Genomic DNA, 16,985 nt, shown 5'->3' on the forward strand with positions numbered 1-16,985 from the left:
TTTACCTCCTAAAAGTCGCTCCTCACTAGTTCACCAAACCGGTGGTGCGGCCACTTCCACACAAACGGTCAAAGGGGCTAGTAGCTCACAGGGGAGGCTTGGCAGTGAGACTTCCATATGGAGGCAATGGGGCTACTCACAACATGGGAGGGACACCTTTACGATTCACACGACACCAAACGCTGTTCCCTACAAAGGTACAGTAAATCTTCACCTTCAAAGCGGTTAGGGCAGCAGACAAAGGAAATCTTCAATTCGTTACTCCTCTGTGCAAATCCTATTGATGGAAACACACTGCCAAGGCCTGGGAGTCCTTCGTAGTGAACATAAACAAAAAATACCAAACCAACCACACAGAACACAAAACAACAAGAAACGGAGGAGGGAAATGGTACACTCCAAAACTGCGCTTATTAAAAAAGCAACTAAACTTATATCTCACGGCTCAGCGTAAAAAGGACCCCCAACTATCACAACAAACCCTGAAAAAATTGAATTCTTCAAAAAAGAGCTAAAACGTGAGACCAAATTGGCCAAGCAAGAGTATAATGAAAAATTACAACGCATTATACTCCATGCTAGTAAACTACGAAATACCTAAGATTTCTGGGCAAAAATAAATTTTATGCTGAACGGCAAACACCGACAGTTCAATTTGGAGTTGACCGATCAGCTTTATGGCACTCACATTAATTTACTTTACAACTTTACGTATGATACATCTACAGACAACACATTTGCAACCACCTCCGAGCCCTGCCCAACACCAAGCCTGAGATCAATGGCAGAAGCTAAGTCTTTCAATCCAAAGACACCTGCAATCAACCGCCACAGGACTTAACTGGAGAAATTGACCAGATTACACCAACACAGGTTTCAAAGACCATAAAACATTTGAGACCAGACGGGGCCCCCGGACCAAACGGCCTTTCCAACGCCCTATTTAGGCAAGACCCAATGTTTTGGGCAAGTCAACTACCCCTTTGTTCTGTCACAGCTTAAGGACCGGGAATATTCCTGATTCATGGAGGGGCAGCATTCTACACCCCATATTCAAATCAGGGTCCCGATCAGATCCCAACAATTATAGGCTAATACCACTAATAGACGTGGAGGCCAAGATCTACGCATCAAACCTATTGGTAGAACTGGAGTCTTGGGTCAACAGAAACGGGGTAATCCCACTGACACAAACAGGCTTTAGGGCCGGAATGGGTACTCTAACAAATGTATCCGCGCTAACCCTTCTCGCTAAAAAGGCTATCAATAACTCCTCCACGCTATATACTTGTTTTTGGACCTAAAAGCGGCCTTCGATAAAGTGCCCAGATCAAAAATTTGGGCCAAAATGAAAGCCTGGGGTGCGCCGCCAAAGCTATTGGGAGCAATCATAGAACTATACTCACACACCTGGGTACAAATAAAAAAAGGAGATGGACGATGCCTAACAAAGAAATATCAAACTTCTAACAGACTAAAGCAAGGTTGCGTGTTGGCTCCCAGCCTTTTCAACATCTACACCGCAGACCTAGAAAGTGACCTACGCACAATTCAGGGGAACCCACCGAAATTGGGACAAACACCTATAGTGAGTCTACAATACGCAGACGACATTGTGCTCCTCTCACAAACTCCGCTTGGCTTACAACGCTTGATCTCCAAACTCGCGTTATACATCTCCAAAGCACAACTAACAATAAACCTCAAAAAATCAAACATCCTATGCTTCTCCAGTTCCCGAAAGAAACAACTTAAATATGTCTGGAGGATAAACTCTTCTATATTAACACAGGTTGATAAATACAAATACTTGGGCATCATATTCGATTACCAACTAAAGTACAAACATCATTTAGAACAGGAGAAATCAAAAGCCAAACAACTGCATTTCGCTTTTAAAACCATACAAAAACATTTAAGTGGAAGTTCAACCGGCCACATATTAAAGATCGTAGCTGCTAAATTCTTGCCATCGCTCACATATGGCTCTGAATTGATGGCATCTAGGGACTCTACAGCGCTGAATCTTGCTCAATCCAAACTGTTTAAACACCTTTTTTCGATCCCGCGACACATTTCACAGGCCCAAATACGTCTGGAATATGGATTAACAAACCAGACTCCGGCAAGACAAGGAGCCTTGGCCAAATATTACTGGCGTATGAGGGACGCCCAAGACAACTCACTTGCCCACCTCTGCTGGCTAGAGTTCGAAAAACAGGCTGGGTTCTCGAATTCAACATATAAGTCCCTTAGGCAAGTGCTTCAGTCTTTGAAGCTGGAAGAAGCCTCGCTTTCACCCGTGTCTTATAACATTTTTAAACAGATCACCAACAAAGCCATCAAACAAGCATCGCTGATAATGGACAAAGGCGCAGTGGCTGGCAAAAGCCACGCCTGGATCGTGTTACCAATATATAACCATCTGGAACATCAGCCATACTTGCAAGATTGTTTTAGGGATCACTACAAGAGGAAATTAAGCCTTCTGAGGCTGGGTTTGTTCTCGAGCAAAGAACTCACCCCCAAATGGCTGCGGACCTGGCCAACATCAAACTGTCGCCATTGTGGCAAGGGCGTAGAGTCATTATTGCATTTATTATGCATATGCCCGGCACTCCAAAATCTAAGGAAGACGCTCTTGTTACCACTTCTAAGAGAAGCACAAGTAAGAACCTGCAGGGCGGCTGTAATAAAATGCCTTAGCGGGTCTTGGATACAACTTTCCTGCAAAACTATAAAATTCTTGGCCCACGCTGCCCAAGAGCTGGTAAACAAGGAAACAATTATAAACGACCCGTGCCAATTGCCCCCCCCCCCAAGGCTGGCCCAGACTCTCCTTCATTCTCTTAATGGATACCCTTCATTTCACTTTTCCGGCATAAAAAAAAAAATAAAAAAAATTTTCTTTCTGAGTTAACAATGTGTTACTTCCATCAAGTTACACTTAACCCCCAAGCACTGTACCCTTGCTTAGAATACCCATTTGTTGTCTGGCAGCTGCAAAGAGACAGTTATCCCCTTGCCCAGCTCCACCTGTGTTTTTCAACTTTACACAGTAACTTCACATTTGAGCAATTTGCTAAGCTTTGTTACTTTAATGTATTATCTTTTTATGTGATTTTATGTTGTTTTTATGCTGTTTCAAATATGTAAAGTTTTATCCCATGGTGGTAAGACCCACCCTTTTATGATTTTCACAAATCAAATAAAGTATTACTTACACACTGCCAAGGCAGTACGAGACAGACACCTCTTCCATGATCACAGCAGTCAGTAAGACGGAAAAGGCAGAAGGAACTGACACTCCCAGGTTGAGGTTGACCTGTCTTGTGGTCACTGGTGGGGCTGAGGGCTGCCAGCTTCTTCAAAATCAACTTAAATTGCTTCAGCTTTAGTTCAGTTACTTCAAGCTTGAAAGTTGCGATCCCATCAGGTGGCACATGCAGGTTCTTTAGAATAAAATCGTCGCCAAAATGTGGTGAATAAAAGATGGTCCAGTCCAGGTAGTTTATTCATGTAGATTTATTTAGGATAAGATGTTAAGCAGAGCACCACCAGGAGCAGCCTTCCTGCTGCTCAGCCCATTCACCAACTGACATCACACACTCACCAACATTCCACTCACCAACATTCTCTCATCACAGTCACACTGGTTGAGCAGCAGGTATAACAGTAACGCTTTCTCTCAAGGCTGTAAAATAATATATATTCACTTAGGAGAGATATACACACAGGTTTTCTTAAACATGCAACAAAAATGCTGAGCCATTATTCAAAAGTATCTGCTATATAATATTTTGCTGGCCATGCATTTAAGTTCAGCACTTAAAATGCAGTCTTCATCTTCCTACTCCCTATCATAAGTATTTGAGTTTACAGCTTAACTCATCTAATTCAGTTTGTTCAACAGAGGGGCTCCATTTGCTACTATTATTGAGGAAATAGCACTTTCCCACAACATTTTTCATAACTCGTTCCTTTTCTTCTCCTACATAACATGTTTTTTTCATGCTGTGCATTGTAGTCACAAGCATCCACAGCATCAGATAAAATCAAGTATCTATGTGAAAAAACTGTGCTTTATTGATAACTGATTTTAGGGCAGAACTTTTGAAAGATGCTTTATTAGCTCAAAGTTTTAAATGGCGGTCATAATATTCATATGTTCTAATGCTGACGAAGATAAATGGTCCAACCTAAAAATCAGTTTTAATAAAAATAGCATGCACGTGCAGACGTTGTACACGAATACGAAGTAATGCAGCATTTCTTTCCATGTCGCAAACAGGAAGGACGGTAAATGTTTTGAATAAACCACCATATTGTACACCTATGATTCCAAATTGGAGGAGAAAACTGTATTATGGTGATTCTTCGGTGCCCGGTACAGATAGTCATATGGCAACAAAGGAGAGTGAGGAGAGTTGTGTGGCTCCTTTCTTGGTACATAATAAAACTAAAGTATTGCCAGTTAGGCTTCGAGGTCATTTGGATTGTAAACCAGAATTAGTTTCCACATTTCTTAGATCCTTACTGAAAAGGAAAAATGAGACCTCTGATGCTAGGAAATCAAATGCACTTTTCATTGTATTTCCGCTTGGTAATGTAACATCTTATCAAATTTCACAGGTGCACGAACGTACTGAGGAAATGGACTTCTTGTTGTTGGTCATACGCAAACTTCTACGAAAAAATTCACGATCGGTGAAAGTAAGTCCCACTTGTCATTTCATATGTAAATAAGCTGTCAATATTAATCAAAGACCAATAAGCAGTGTGAAGAGCTGTACTTTGTTAATCTTCTCCTGGGATTTTAAGGTGATGACCTAAGTGATTTATGTTATGATAAGCCACACATCTGATCAACAGTCTCGACTTTTCCTAGGTATGATTTTCCCCATGTGACTTTAAGAACCATGCAGTTGTTATAAATTGAGTGCAGAGCTTTTTAAACTTTGATCTTTTCAGCCCTGAATATAGAGATGCATGCAAACTGACAATTAGCCATGCCTCGTCTTTTTCCCACTAGGGTATTGCCAGAGTTTGCCTTGAGCAGCACCCGCAGTACTGCGCTTAAATCAATGCAATAATTACTACTTTTAACCTTTCGTTATAATACTATGGCTTATTTTCACTCTCCTCAAATATTTTAGGATTGCAGTTGTAGCAAATTTAACCTCGTTGTCTGCCACGCCCACTGCTGCCATGAGGGCACAATTAAATGGAACCCAAACGTGCCCATAGAGGGTGGGGGAAATGCCTTGTCAACAAACCCCACCCATACAGATCCTCTAACCTGAAGCTTCTTTTCCCCACTCTGCTCCACTCCAGCGACCATATATGGGTTATCGTATGTAGTGCAGCGCTCTCCACCTAAAAGGTACAAAGGTAATTACTAGGAAATTTAGGGGGGACAACACCACTCACCTTAGGGAGAAGGGGGGAGGCGAAGAGGCCCCCACTACAGCCGCCACCGCCAGGAGTCAATCTGCCCAGTCCACAGCGCCGCCGCCCCGGGATCACATCTCCCGGCAGGCTGAGCGGCGGCGCTGCACTTTGACACGACAGACGCGCCAGGAGGCGCCTACAAACAGCGCTCTGCTCGGCAGAGCGCGGGGGACAACACAAACTCGCCTTAGGGCTATGGCATACAAAGGCTAGATAGACCACGTGGGAGAGGGGGTGGGATAGCCATTGTTGCGCGGCGAGATTACCAATGCCAGCTGGATCGCATGGCGATCGACGGCAGTGAAGCTGGCGCCTTTTCCATTTTGATTAATGGCTGCTTCACTCTGAAAGGCTTGCTAATCTATCGTCCTCCAGGCTCTTCTACTGCCTTCGTTGAAGAGCTAGTGGAAGGTGTTACAGAAGCTGCTCTGCGCTCGGACAAATATCTGGTCCTAGGGGATCTGAACCTTCACCTAGATACCCCCTCGGACAAAGTGGCGAGCGAGCTATGCCACACGATGGCTAACCTACAATTTGAGCAGAAGGTACTGTTGCCTACTCATAAGTTGGGCCACCTTCTGGACCCAGTTTTTGCCAACTGGAGTCAAGTGGACGCCCATGCCCCGATTCCCATTGCATGGTCTGATCACTTCCTCGTCCCTTTTACCATTGAATTACAGGAACCCCGTCCTAATGACCCTCCCGCTGATAAACATCCTAGGCGGAAATGGACGGCGTTCTCCCAGGCCAAATTCAATCTGGCACTTACCGAGAAAGGTATTCCCGTGGGGGACGGGGCTGATGAAGTCAATGCCAACTTTGACCAACGCATCTTTGAAGCCCTGAATCAGGTGGCACCGCTTGGCTTGTCGAAATCAGGCGGCCGAATACAACGGTCGGCACCTTGGTATAATGAAGATCTGCGAACGGCCAAGGCTGCATGCAAACGCGCCGAAAGGCAATGGAGGATTGCATACTCCGCACAGGCCAAAACTACTTATATGGATTGCAGGCGGGCATATCATATGATGATTAGGAAGGCCAAATCATCGTATTATTGCAATAAAATTGAGGAAGCCAAACAGTCTACCAAGGAGCTTTTCTCTATTTATAAATCCATTGCAATAGGAAAAACTGCCACAGCACCGAAGGAGCTCTGCACCACGGAGGGCTGCAATCGCATTGCGGAGTACTTTGCAATTAAAGTCTCCAACATTTACAACTCCTTCCCCCAGAAGACAGATAGAGGCACTGCCCCCGTGGAACTCCCTCGAAGGGAAGGGGAACATCGGTTGACCATGTTTGTCACTCCTTCCACAACGGAGCTTCTCCGTATATGTGGATCCATCAAATCCGGTTCCCCCAGAGACCCGACTACCCCGAGCCGGCTTAAGGATAGCTTACCAGTGCTAGAGCCCTACGTCCGTCAGCTTTTGGACGTCTCTTTTGAGTCTCAGGTGGTCCCGAAGGCCTGGAAGCAGGCGGTGGTACTTCCCCTGCAAAAAAAGGCCAATGTCAGCTTTGATAAATTGGACAACCTCCGTCCTATCTCCCTCCTCCCCTACATGGCGAAGGTGGCGGAAAAAACAGCCAATATACAGCTCATGCAGTTTGTGGAGACGGCTTCGCTACTCCACAACTCGCAGTTTGGCTTCCGTCCCCGCCACTCGACGGAGTCCGCTCTCCTCGTGGCGGTAGAAGCTCTTAGACAGGGAGTAGACGAGGGCCAGACGATGGCACTGATCCTTTTAGACCTAAGCGCAGCATTCGACACTGTAGCACATTCCACCTTGCTACAGTGTCTGAGTGAAGGTGGGGTGACAGGTGCTGCGCTTGGCTGGATCAAGTCCTTCCTCTCTGAGAGATGCTTTCAGGTCAGACTGGGTGAGTGCTATTCCAGGGAGATTGAGTTGGGCCAGGGCGTCCCTCAGGGTTCGTCCCTGAGCCCAACTCTATTTAATATTTACGTTTCCCCCCTAGCGGCTATTGTGGAGGGTCACGGCCTCCGCTTGGTGTCCTATGCCGATGACACGCAGCTGGTCATCTCCCTATCGCGAGCGCCCGGTCTTGCGGCAGACATCTTCAGGAATTGCATGAAAGACCTTGCGGCCTGGATGTCTGCCAACTGTTTAAAGTTGAACGGGAGCAAGACCGAGGTGCTCGTGGTGGGGGGTGTACCGTCGGCGTGGTCGTCGGCGTGGTGGCCACCTTGTCTGGGGGAAGTCCCCGCTCCCTGCCGGGAGGCTAGGAATCTGGGCGTGTGGGTCGATAAGGACCTCACCTTTGGCCCACATGTCGGTCGGGTGGCGGGGGTATGTTTCAGCGTTCTGAGAGTTCTTAGGAAAGTCTTAGACCTGCTTCCTATCTCTGCTCGTCGGACGCTGGTACATGCCTTGGTCACCTCCCGACTTGATTACGGGAACCTGCTTTATTTGGGGGCCACAGGCAAGGTCATCGGTCGCTTGCAGGTTCTTCAAAATGCGGCAGCGCGGTTGGTCCTTAGACTCCCTAGGAGATCTTCCGCCAAGCCAGCCTTGCGAGCGCTCCATTGGCTCCCCATTGAGAGGAGAGTAAAGTTCAAGGCCCTTTCCACCTGCCACCGTATTTTGTACGGCAAGGCACCTCTCCCGCTCCAGAGCTTAGTAGCCTACTACGAGCCTACACGCAGTCTTCGGTCCTCGCAGGTTGGGCTGTTAAAAGTTCCAAGAATATCTAAAGCTCGGATGGGAGGCAGGTCCTTCAGATACCTCGCTCCCATATGCTGGAACAAACTGCCACTGGAACTTCGGCTGGAGCCTTCTGAGATCCAGTTTAGGAAAAAACTTAAGACTTATCTCTTTCAGTAGACAGCTGGGTTAGGAGGAGGGGGGACAGTCATTTCACTTACCATAGCGCGGGGACACGCCAGTGGCGTAACCAGGCGCTTAATAAATGCCCAATAATAATAATAATAATAATAATAATAATAATAAGGGAGAAGGGGGGAGGCGAAGAGGCCCCCACTACAGCCGCCACCGCCAGGAGTCAATCTGCCCAGTCCACAGCGCCGCCGCCCCGGGACCACATCTCCCGGCAGGCTGAGCGGCGGCGCTGCACTTTGACACGACAGACGCGCCAGGAGGCGCCTACAAACAGCGCACTGCTCCGCTCCGCGGGACGCGAGCAGGACGCCGAGCTAAGCCCGGGCAAAGGGCGGGCCCTCTGTGGCCCTCAGAGGCACGAAGAGGCCGGGTCGGGCCACCCCATTTGGCTGCTACGAACTTGGAGGTACTGTATCTATTCATATCGATTCTGACATTGCACTGTTTTTACACCATGTCTATTTGGGAGGAGCTGAATGCCCTGTGTGGAACGAACTACGCCCTGAATGTATCTACCCCCCCTATAGTGGGTAGAGATGCCGATTAGGTAAATGACATTGACATTGAGCATACCGATAAAATGTGCACTAGTCCCTCACTACAACCTGCCAATCCACCAATAATATTGCCAACTGAGGCGTTGAACAAAACACCTGACCCAGTTTCACCACTTCAATTGACCCTGCTGGCACAGATCGAACAATTGCTAACAACCGCACTATCACCCCTGATTACTAAAATAAATGAGCTGGGAGACAGGTTGACCAGTATTGAAAATAAATTATCAAGGAACCCTATCCCAACTGAAACAACTGCCGCATCCATTCACCCTATTCTCCCCTGCATCAAAGAAAACCTTAAACCCACGACACCTATGAAAGCTCAAATTCCTGAACCCCTCATCTCTCCACCCAATCCAAGAGGCCGGAACATTATTTCTAACTCCGTACCTGCACCCCATAGACTACCCAGGTTTGCACATGAAAGCAGGAATTGGATCAACCTACCTCCAGAAGCTGCCCCCTTCGTGACTCTTCTTTCTGGGGTCCCTGCACATATTGAGGGCAAATTTGAATCTCATCAGGACTTGTTAAATAAAACCATCTCCTGGCTAAAACAACACAGACCATTGCCACCTGCTTTAGATGGCGGCATATTGAGGGTCAGGAGGGTGGGGTGGCTTGGTACATCGCCCAAAAACATTCCGGCCGACCTTATTTTAATTAAATTCAAAACTATGAACATCGTCCCCTATTTGCGATCCTCCCAACCCAAAGAGGGAGATGGTCCCATTCGCATTTGGGACTTGTACGATTTTTATCCCGGCCCCCGACCCTACCCGTCCCTAAGGCAAGCGACATGGAACCATAATTCTTGGTAAAAGGGGATGCCATGAACCGTGTGCTACCAACAACTACCCTTTTTTCCCGATTTTTGTAAATACTTTTCTATTCACCTGAAGGGACAAATTGATTTTAGCTTGTTTATAATAGTTGGTTTTTCTTTTTTACTTAGCAAATGATATGTTGAGTTATGTATACATGTTTTGTATTTCTTTGTTGCTTTTATGGTTTTAAACAAAAACCGAATAAAGCTTATTTGATTTGATTTGATTAGAACTTAGTCTTCTCGAAAAAAGTACAGCGTGGTAGAAGTACACATCAGGAACTGACAGAGCTTGTAAACAAAAATAAAGACAGTTCATAAAGCCCTTAAGTTGTCAGGTCGTTATAGTTCTGAATGGTATTTATAGTATGGGTTATGCAATAATGATTTTTTTTTTTAAGATTCCAAAAACCTTTATTTGTAAATTCAAACAAATACAGACAGCAACAAATTTCGAGCAGGAGTATAAATGTGAAACAAGATGCGCACTATCTGACCAACGTTACAAGGCTTAGCATTCTGCTAGAGGTCACCAAAGTACCCTTTGGGCGCGCTTTAGTCCATAGAGTCCTACCTGTCTTCCAGCAGTTATTAATTAGTCGTTATTGAAATCTCTCAGTGTTGGAGAGGATTAATCTAGTTTTCAGTTGCTCAATCTTATTCATTCCCTGTTTTGTGTTCAGATTCCCAATTGTCATACAGTTTTTCTTCTTGTATTTGTCAAAACATCTTCTTCGAAATGATGGTGTGTACTGTTTGCGGTGAACCCAATGAGGGTAACTGGCAATAGGAAATTTAGAAAACTTATATCTTTTTAGAATAGTGGTGTCCACATGGGCCACGGTCACTAATCTTAATAGAAGTAGGTGGTCCACTGTATGAAAGTCAAGAAATAGCTTAAGGATGACCTGTAGTTAGTAGTCTTTCTCATTCACGCATCACAGGCCATCCCGCCAAACACCTGTACCATACTTACATGTTTTTTTCTGGGAACTTTGATATTATGTGCATATAAACATGATGAGATAGTACAGTTGAAATAGCTGCTTGAACCCTCATCAATTTGGAAATGTGAGGGGAATTTCGCATGGGGGTGAAAGGGCCAATGCTTCTGGCAAAGGATGTTACTGTAGGGCATGCAGCGATTGTAAAATAGCCAGAGGGGCGTGCAAAATGGGAGTATTGGGAGTTTTATGAACATTTTGATACAGCAGGACTAAACTTTGACATTGGTGGACATCAATGAAAGAGCCATATATTTTGTAGTTACATTTCCGTTTCAATTTCCCATGAAAAAACGTTTTCTGCTTATAACGTTAGAACAATTTACTAAATCTGCATGAAATGTAATTAACCTCTACATTTTGGTATGCCACGTTAGAAGCAGATCTGTCCAGCGGGTGACAACTGAAAATGGATGTTAAAAATAAGTGCATTTTTTATTTTAACTCCATAGGAACATTTACTTTCTGATACATTGAGAACCGCTGAACTGAATGACCCCCCTCTTGGCGGAAGACACCACTTTTCTCGGGCAGTGCCTTCTCTTGGTTTGTTCTAGAGTTGCTGAATATGAAGAGCAACGTGGGCAATGCTGTCGTCTTCTGATAGATAATTGCTCCCTCACCATTCCTCTCCTTTTGAATATCCCCACATGTTAGGCTAAATTTAGAAAACAATTATTTTCTCCCCAACACATTTTAATAATCTTATAAAGGGAGTGTGAAACATACAACAATGCCAATGTCAACTGGTAAAGAAACATTGAAATTGATGTTAATCAAGCCCTAACTGCTCAGTTTCAAAGATTAACAACTGCAGAACACTGAAGTTTATATCGGGCCATCAAGAAGATAGTTCCATCTTATTGACAAATGCTTAAGCCCCCCCGAACCACAACCTACCCCAGAACGGATGTACACTGACCCACACCATTGATATGTCCCCCTCTATTCACCATTTTGAGAAGACCACACTTCTTACATAGTTTTGAATCATCCCAGCGCTGTCTATTCAAGTGTGTAATCCCTCACCAATGACTTTGATGTAAAGTAACTGTTTGAGTAATCCCATACTTTTACCAACTTTTTATAAGTTTCTTGCCTATTAATTGTGAGTTTTTCAAGGGCTTTTTATCGCAACATTTATGCTTTCCATAATGAGATATGGGTGGGAGGATAAGCTTTTTGCTCAGAATCTCGCAGTTAAATCGCTTGCCCAGCCCTAGTATGTGAGTGAATAGAACCTTGTTAATCACATATCTGTTTGTCAAGTCGCAACAGTACATTCTCAGGACCGTTTCTCTATCGGCTGCCCCACCATTTTGTTTCTGCGATTCAGCACTTCCTTCCAGAACAGCTGGATTTTAGTGCAATCCCAGCATATCTGTGAGAGCATTGCTAACCCAGTTCCACACCTCCTACACTTGTCTGATGTATGCAGGCATATGGTATGTGGTCTGTGGCATAAAGTACAACTTCATCCTGAGTTTATATTCTGTCTCCCTGTGTGTTATACTCCGAAGCTGTTTCAGTATACCATGACAAACACCCTCATTAAGCTTCAGTGAATTGCCTCCTCAGGTCTAACTCTCATTGGTATTGGTAGTTTTAATTTGTAAAGTATCCCCCAAAATATAGAATGGAATATATATTTGAGATCAGATCTTTAGTGGATTCAAATTTAGATGGAAAAGCTTCAGTGGCATTTAATTGTATGGGGGCTGCCATATACCTACACGGTTGTAATACCCAGTCGCATATTTGCGCATATTGTAGTCCCTCCTGCTCATTTACCCCCCAAAACGGGTTTGCACTCAATAAAAACCTTCATGTTGCCCTTCGTAAATAGGTCTCTTAGCAGGAGGCATTCACCTGACTGCCATCTATCAAATCTTTTTCCCTTTCAAGGCTAGATTAAGCCAGGATTCTGATGTAGGAGGAGCAGCGACAGATATGTGATATGGTCTCCCTTAACTGCCACTCTATCCCATATCAGGAGTGCTGTTTTTGGATACAGTAGAAATATAGAGATTGCCTGAACTTTGCACCTTGGATATCCACAGAGTATCCCATTGGGGCCTCCTGACAGGGCTTGTTCAATATGTGTCCATTGTTTCTCTGTTTCTCGTTGGTACCATTCAACAACCCCCAGGTGTGTTGCGTAGTAGTACTTTAATATATCTGGGCACGCCAATCCGCCTTTTTCATGTGACATCATCAACACATTTTAGGCTATTCTAGTCCTCTCTTCAGCTCAAAGAAGTGATAGCAGCGTATGTTACAGAGATTGGATTTCTGGTATTGGTATGGCAGTGGCAATGTCTGAAATAGATACAGACGACTGAGTAGTATGTTCATTTTAATCACAGTGAGTTTCCCCAGCTATGTTATGTACAGCCCATGCCATCTAACGAGGTCCGATGCAATTTGTGCTTTCAGGGAGGGCCAGTTAAACCTAGCCCAGTTTGTAAATGCTCTTGAATTAGAATGCCTAAGTATCCAATAGTGGATGTGTTCCTTACTTGTCCAGGCGGGAGGTTAATGTTGAGGATTTACGATTTACATTTATTGATTGTGAACTACGATATCTGATTACATACTTCCAGGGCTTTTATGGCCTTTGGAAGAGTAGTTTCAGGCTCTGTGCTTGTAGAAAGCACATTGTCTGCAAATATACGTATCTTATGGTCATTATGCCCAAAGGTTACCCTCTTATCATTGGTGATTGTTGTGTGTGTAATTACAACAGATCAGTGGTCACGGAGAACTAGAAGGGCAATTTGGGACAGCCGGTCCCTCTTAGCAGATTAATTTCTTGAGGGCTTATGCCATTAACTCTTAAACTCTCAGGCAATGGAAGTTAACCAAGATCCATTCCCCTCATCACAGGCCCTAAACCTATTCTGCTTAGGACACTTTCCAGGCACCTCCTATGCGTCTGTTGGTTTATCCAGTTCCGTTTCGTTATCCATTGCCTGGTGTTTTTTGCTTCAAGTGCCTGATCCAGGAATGCAGACATTTCACAATTGTCAGACTGGTCAGCAGAGTATAAATATTTATAGAACTTAACAAATGTGTCCCTTTTCTTGCTTCCCTTTTCTTGCTTTCGTCATCTGTAAGGCACCTTTCTACTGTTAGAATCTCTGCTCTGTAGGATTTTGCCCTTTGTGCTCAGATTCTCATGCCAAAGAGATGGTTTGACTTAGTATACATTTCATAGATTTTTTTATTCTAAAGAGGGCTAGCTCTGCTTTTTTTAGTGTGTGGTATTTGCAGTTGTACTTTGTGTGGCAATGTCTCTGGCCAGCTTAAGTGTTGGGGAGTTTTTATTTGTTGGTTAGCTAGTTCGCTTAGCAATGTATTATCAGTCAGGATGTCATCTTGTGCTCCCTGAATGATTTCCCTGACCACAACTCTAGTAGTCCCCTTGAATGCATCCCAGCGTGTCTGTCTTTTGAATCATTCATTACCATATAGTTAAGGTTGCCATTTCTTAAGTCCTCCCAGCGGCCTTTAAAGTAGTGCATCTGAATTCTCCAATGCCCTCTGCAGCACAACGGTTTGCCCCTTCGCGTTCAAACTCCAGCTTAGCGTGGTCTGAAAGAGTGCCTCCTTTCAGTTGCCCACTGAGCATTCTATGTAAAGGATTCCTAGAAAGGAATAAGTAATCAGTGTTAGTATATGTTCTATGAACAGAGGAGTACACAGAGTCCTTAGTTCCCCAGCGTGTATATCTCAATCTGAAAGAAACACGTTAGTATTAGATTCCTTACCTTAGAATATCCCCAGGCGTCAGTCTGGATCCGGAAACTTTTGCGTAGCAGTACCCCTGCGCGTCGGTAGGCGTCGTCTGCAGGCGTCCCCTGCGGCTCCGCGTCCGTCGTCGGCGTCGTGCGCCGTGATGACGTCGCTGGAGTATATAGACGCCGCCTCCGCGCGCTGACGTCAGTTCTTCTTTTTTCCGCGCCAGTAAGCGCAGATCCGAAGAGCAGTACTCCGGTCTTTTGACCAAGTTTTGTAATCTTCTTATACTTTTTTGGTGCCGGTAGGATGCCCGGTTTCAAGAATTGTGACGGTTGTGACCGCACGATGTCGGTCACGGACCATCACCGACTCTGCCTCCGGTGCCTGGGCCCCGACCACGACGTGGACGCCTGCGTTGATTGCCGGGCCTTGACTAATAAGGCTAGACGGGAGCGGTCCCGCAAGCTGCTCAAGCTCCGGGTGTCGGCCCCGCGTCGAGAGCGGTCCCGGTCCAGCCAAAGGTCCAGGAAGCGTTCGAGGGAGCGGTCACGGAGCCGTGCCGAGCGCTCCGGAAGTCGTCACCATTCGTCTGGTTCCTCAGGTAGGAAGCACAAGAAGTCGGGGCGTCGTCATCGTACCTCCGACTCCCCCCGACGCTCGCGCGACGCGGCCGGGTGTTCGGGTGACCCCACATCCACGGCTCCGCGAGAGTCGCCGGCGCGGCCTGCTCCATACCCTCCGGTCCCTGGGCTAGGCGCGACGCCCGAGGAGATTGAGGCGTTCCTCATGGCCATGAGGGCGCTCACTCCTCCGACGGGGCCTAGGGCGCCTTCGGGCCCAGTGCTACCGTCCGGGGGCCCTAGCGGCTCGGGTGTCCCTGCCTCGACGCCATCGGGTGCTCCGGCCCCAGTGCCGCCGACGGCTCCGACCCCGGCGCCGCAGGGGCCTTCGGGGTCGACGCCGGCTGGTCTACCGGCCTCTCCGGCGCCGATTCCATTGGGGTTACCCCCGACGCCGTCCCCGCGCGGCGCTGGTTCTGCGGTGCCGGCTCCGGGCGGCGTCGTCCCCATGCCCTCCCCGAATCCGGACGCGGAGTCGGACCGGCGTCGCTCGACGCCGGGCTCAACGCCGATGGGGCCTGTGAACCCCGAGGAGCCGGTCTACATTGTTGACTCCGAATATGGAGATGATGTAGAGTACGGAGAGGGTAGGGAGGGGTCTGAGGACCCTCTGTCACGTGAGTGTCAGTACGACGTGGACTGGACAGGTGATTTGGGTGATGCCAGTGGTCTGGACGACTCTCCTAACCCTGGCTTTGTCTCGCCTCCTACCGTGGCATCGGAGGAGGGGGCTGCTTATTCAGTGGTGTTGATGAGGGCTGCCAAGGCCTTACACCTTGAGCTCCCCGTCGCGGCCGTGAGGCCTAACATCCTCACTGAGGTCTTAAAACCGCAGTCATGCCCACAGGAGCCACTGCTGCCGTTTAACGAAGCCTTGTCGGACGTTCTTTTGGGCACGTGGTCCAGGCCCTCTTCAGGTTCGCCTGTTGATAGGAACGTGGCCAGACGCCACCGTCCGTGTCCGGACGACCCCAAGTTCCTGTCCACCCATCCCACCCCTGAGAGTCTGGTGATCCAGGCCTAGACTTCCCAGACCGCATTCCCGTCGGCCCCGCCCGACCGGGAATCTAAGAGGTACGACCAGTATGGCAAGAAGGTCTTCTCGTCCCTGAGTTTGGGACTGCGGTCTTGCAACACCGCTTGCCTCTTGGGCCGCTACACCCACTCTGTGTGGGATACGGTCGCGGAACTGCTGCCAGAATGCCCCTTGGAGGTGCGGGCAAAGCTCGGCAAGGCTGTGGCTGAGGGCCGAGATGCAGCAAAATATTCCATACGGTGTGGTCTTGATACGACCGACTCGCTGGGCAGATCGATGTCCACGACGGTGGCGATTCGTCGCCACGCCTGGCTGAGATCCGCCAACTTTTCGGCAGATGTCCAGAATGCCTTGATGGACATGCCGTTTGATGGCTGTCGCCTGTTTGGTGACAAGGCGGACCACGCGCTGGAGCGCTTTAAGGACTCCAGGGTCACAGCCAAGTCCTTGGGTCTCTCGACCCAGCGCCAGCAAACGGGTTCGTTTCGCTCCTTTCGTGGCCAAGGAAGGGGCGTCCCCACACGTGCTGCCAGCCACGTGCCGCAACAATCCTATCAACGCGGTGGCGGCCGTGGAATCCGCCGTGGAGGCGGTCGGGGTCAACGGCGGGGTCAGACCACACCTCCCTCAGCAGCAACAGCCTCCAAATCCTCCTAGTCCATGCTTTCAGGCCCATGTGACGCCAGTGGGTGGCAGGGTTCGCCATCACCACGCCCGCTGGCGCGCAATCACATCGGACAGGTGGGTGCTGCAACTCGTCCGAAGGGGCTACTCCCTCCCCTTCGAGACCAATCCTCCAGCCATGCCACCGCAGAACCACCGTCTGTCGGGGGACTACTTGTCACTTCTGCAGGAGGAAGTTACGGGCCTCTTGGCCAAGGGGGCC

At 47.4% G+C, this 16,985-nt stretch overlaps 1 protein-coding gene across 1 annotated transcript in view; it reads left to right on the forward strand.

The window, feature by feature from the left end:
• The window catches only part of TDRD9 (tudor domain containing 9), a 2,495,642-nt gene that overhangs the window by 491,869 nt on the left and 1,986,788 nt on the right, over positions 1–16,985 (forward strand). Inside the window, exon 6 of the mRNA XM_086937885.1 lies at positions 4,633–4,713. Coding sequence (XP_086794011.1) covers positions 4,633–4,713 — 81 coding nt within the window. The remainder of the gene's footprint in view (positions 1–4,632; positions 4,714–16,985) is intronic.

The sequence above is a fragment of the Lissotriton vulgaris genome, chromosome 9 (assembly GCF_964263255.1).
Source record: "Lissotriton vulgaris chromosome 9, aLisVul1.2, whole genome shotgun sequence".
NCBI lineage: Eukaryota > Metazoa > Chordata > Amphibia > Caudata > Salamandridae > Lissotriton > Lissotriton vulgaris.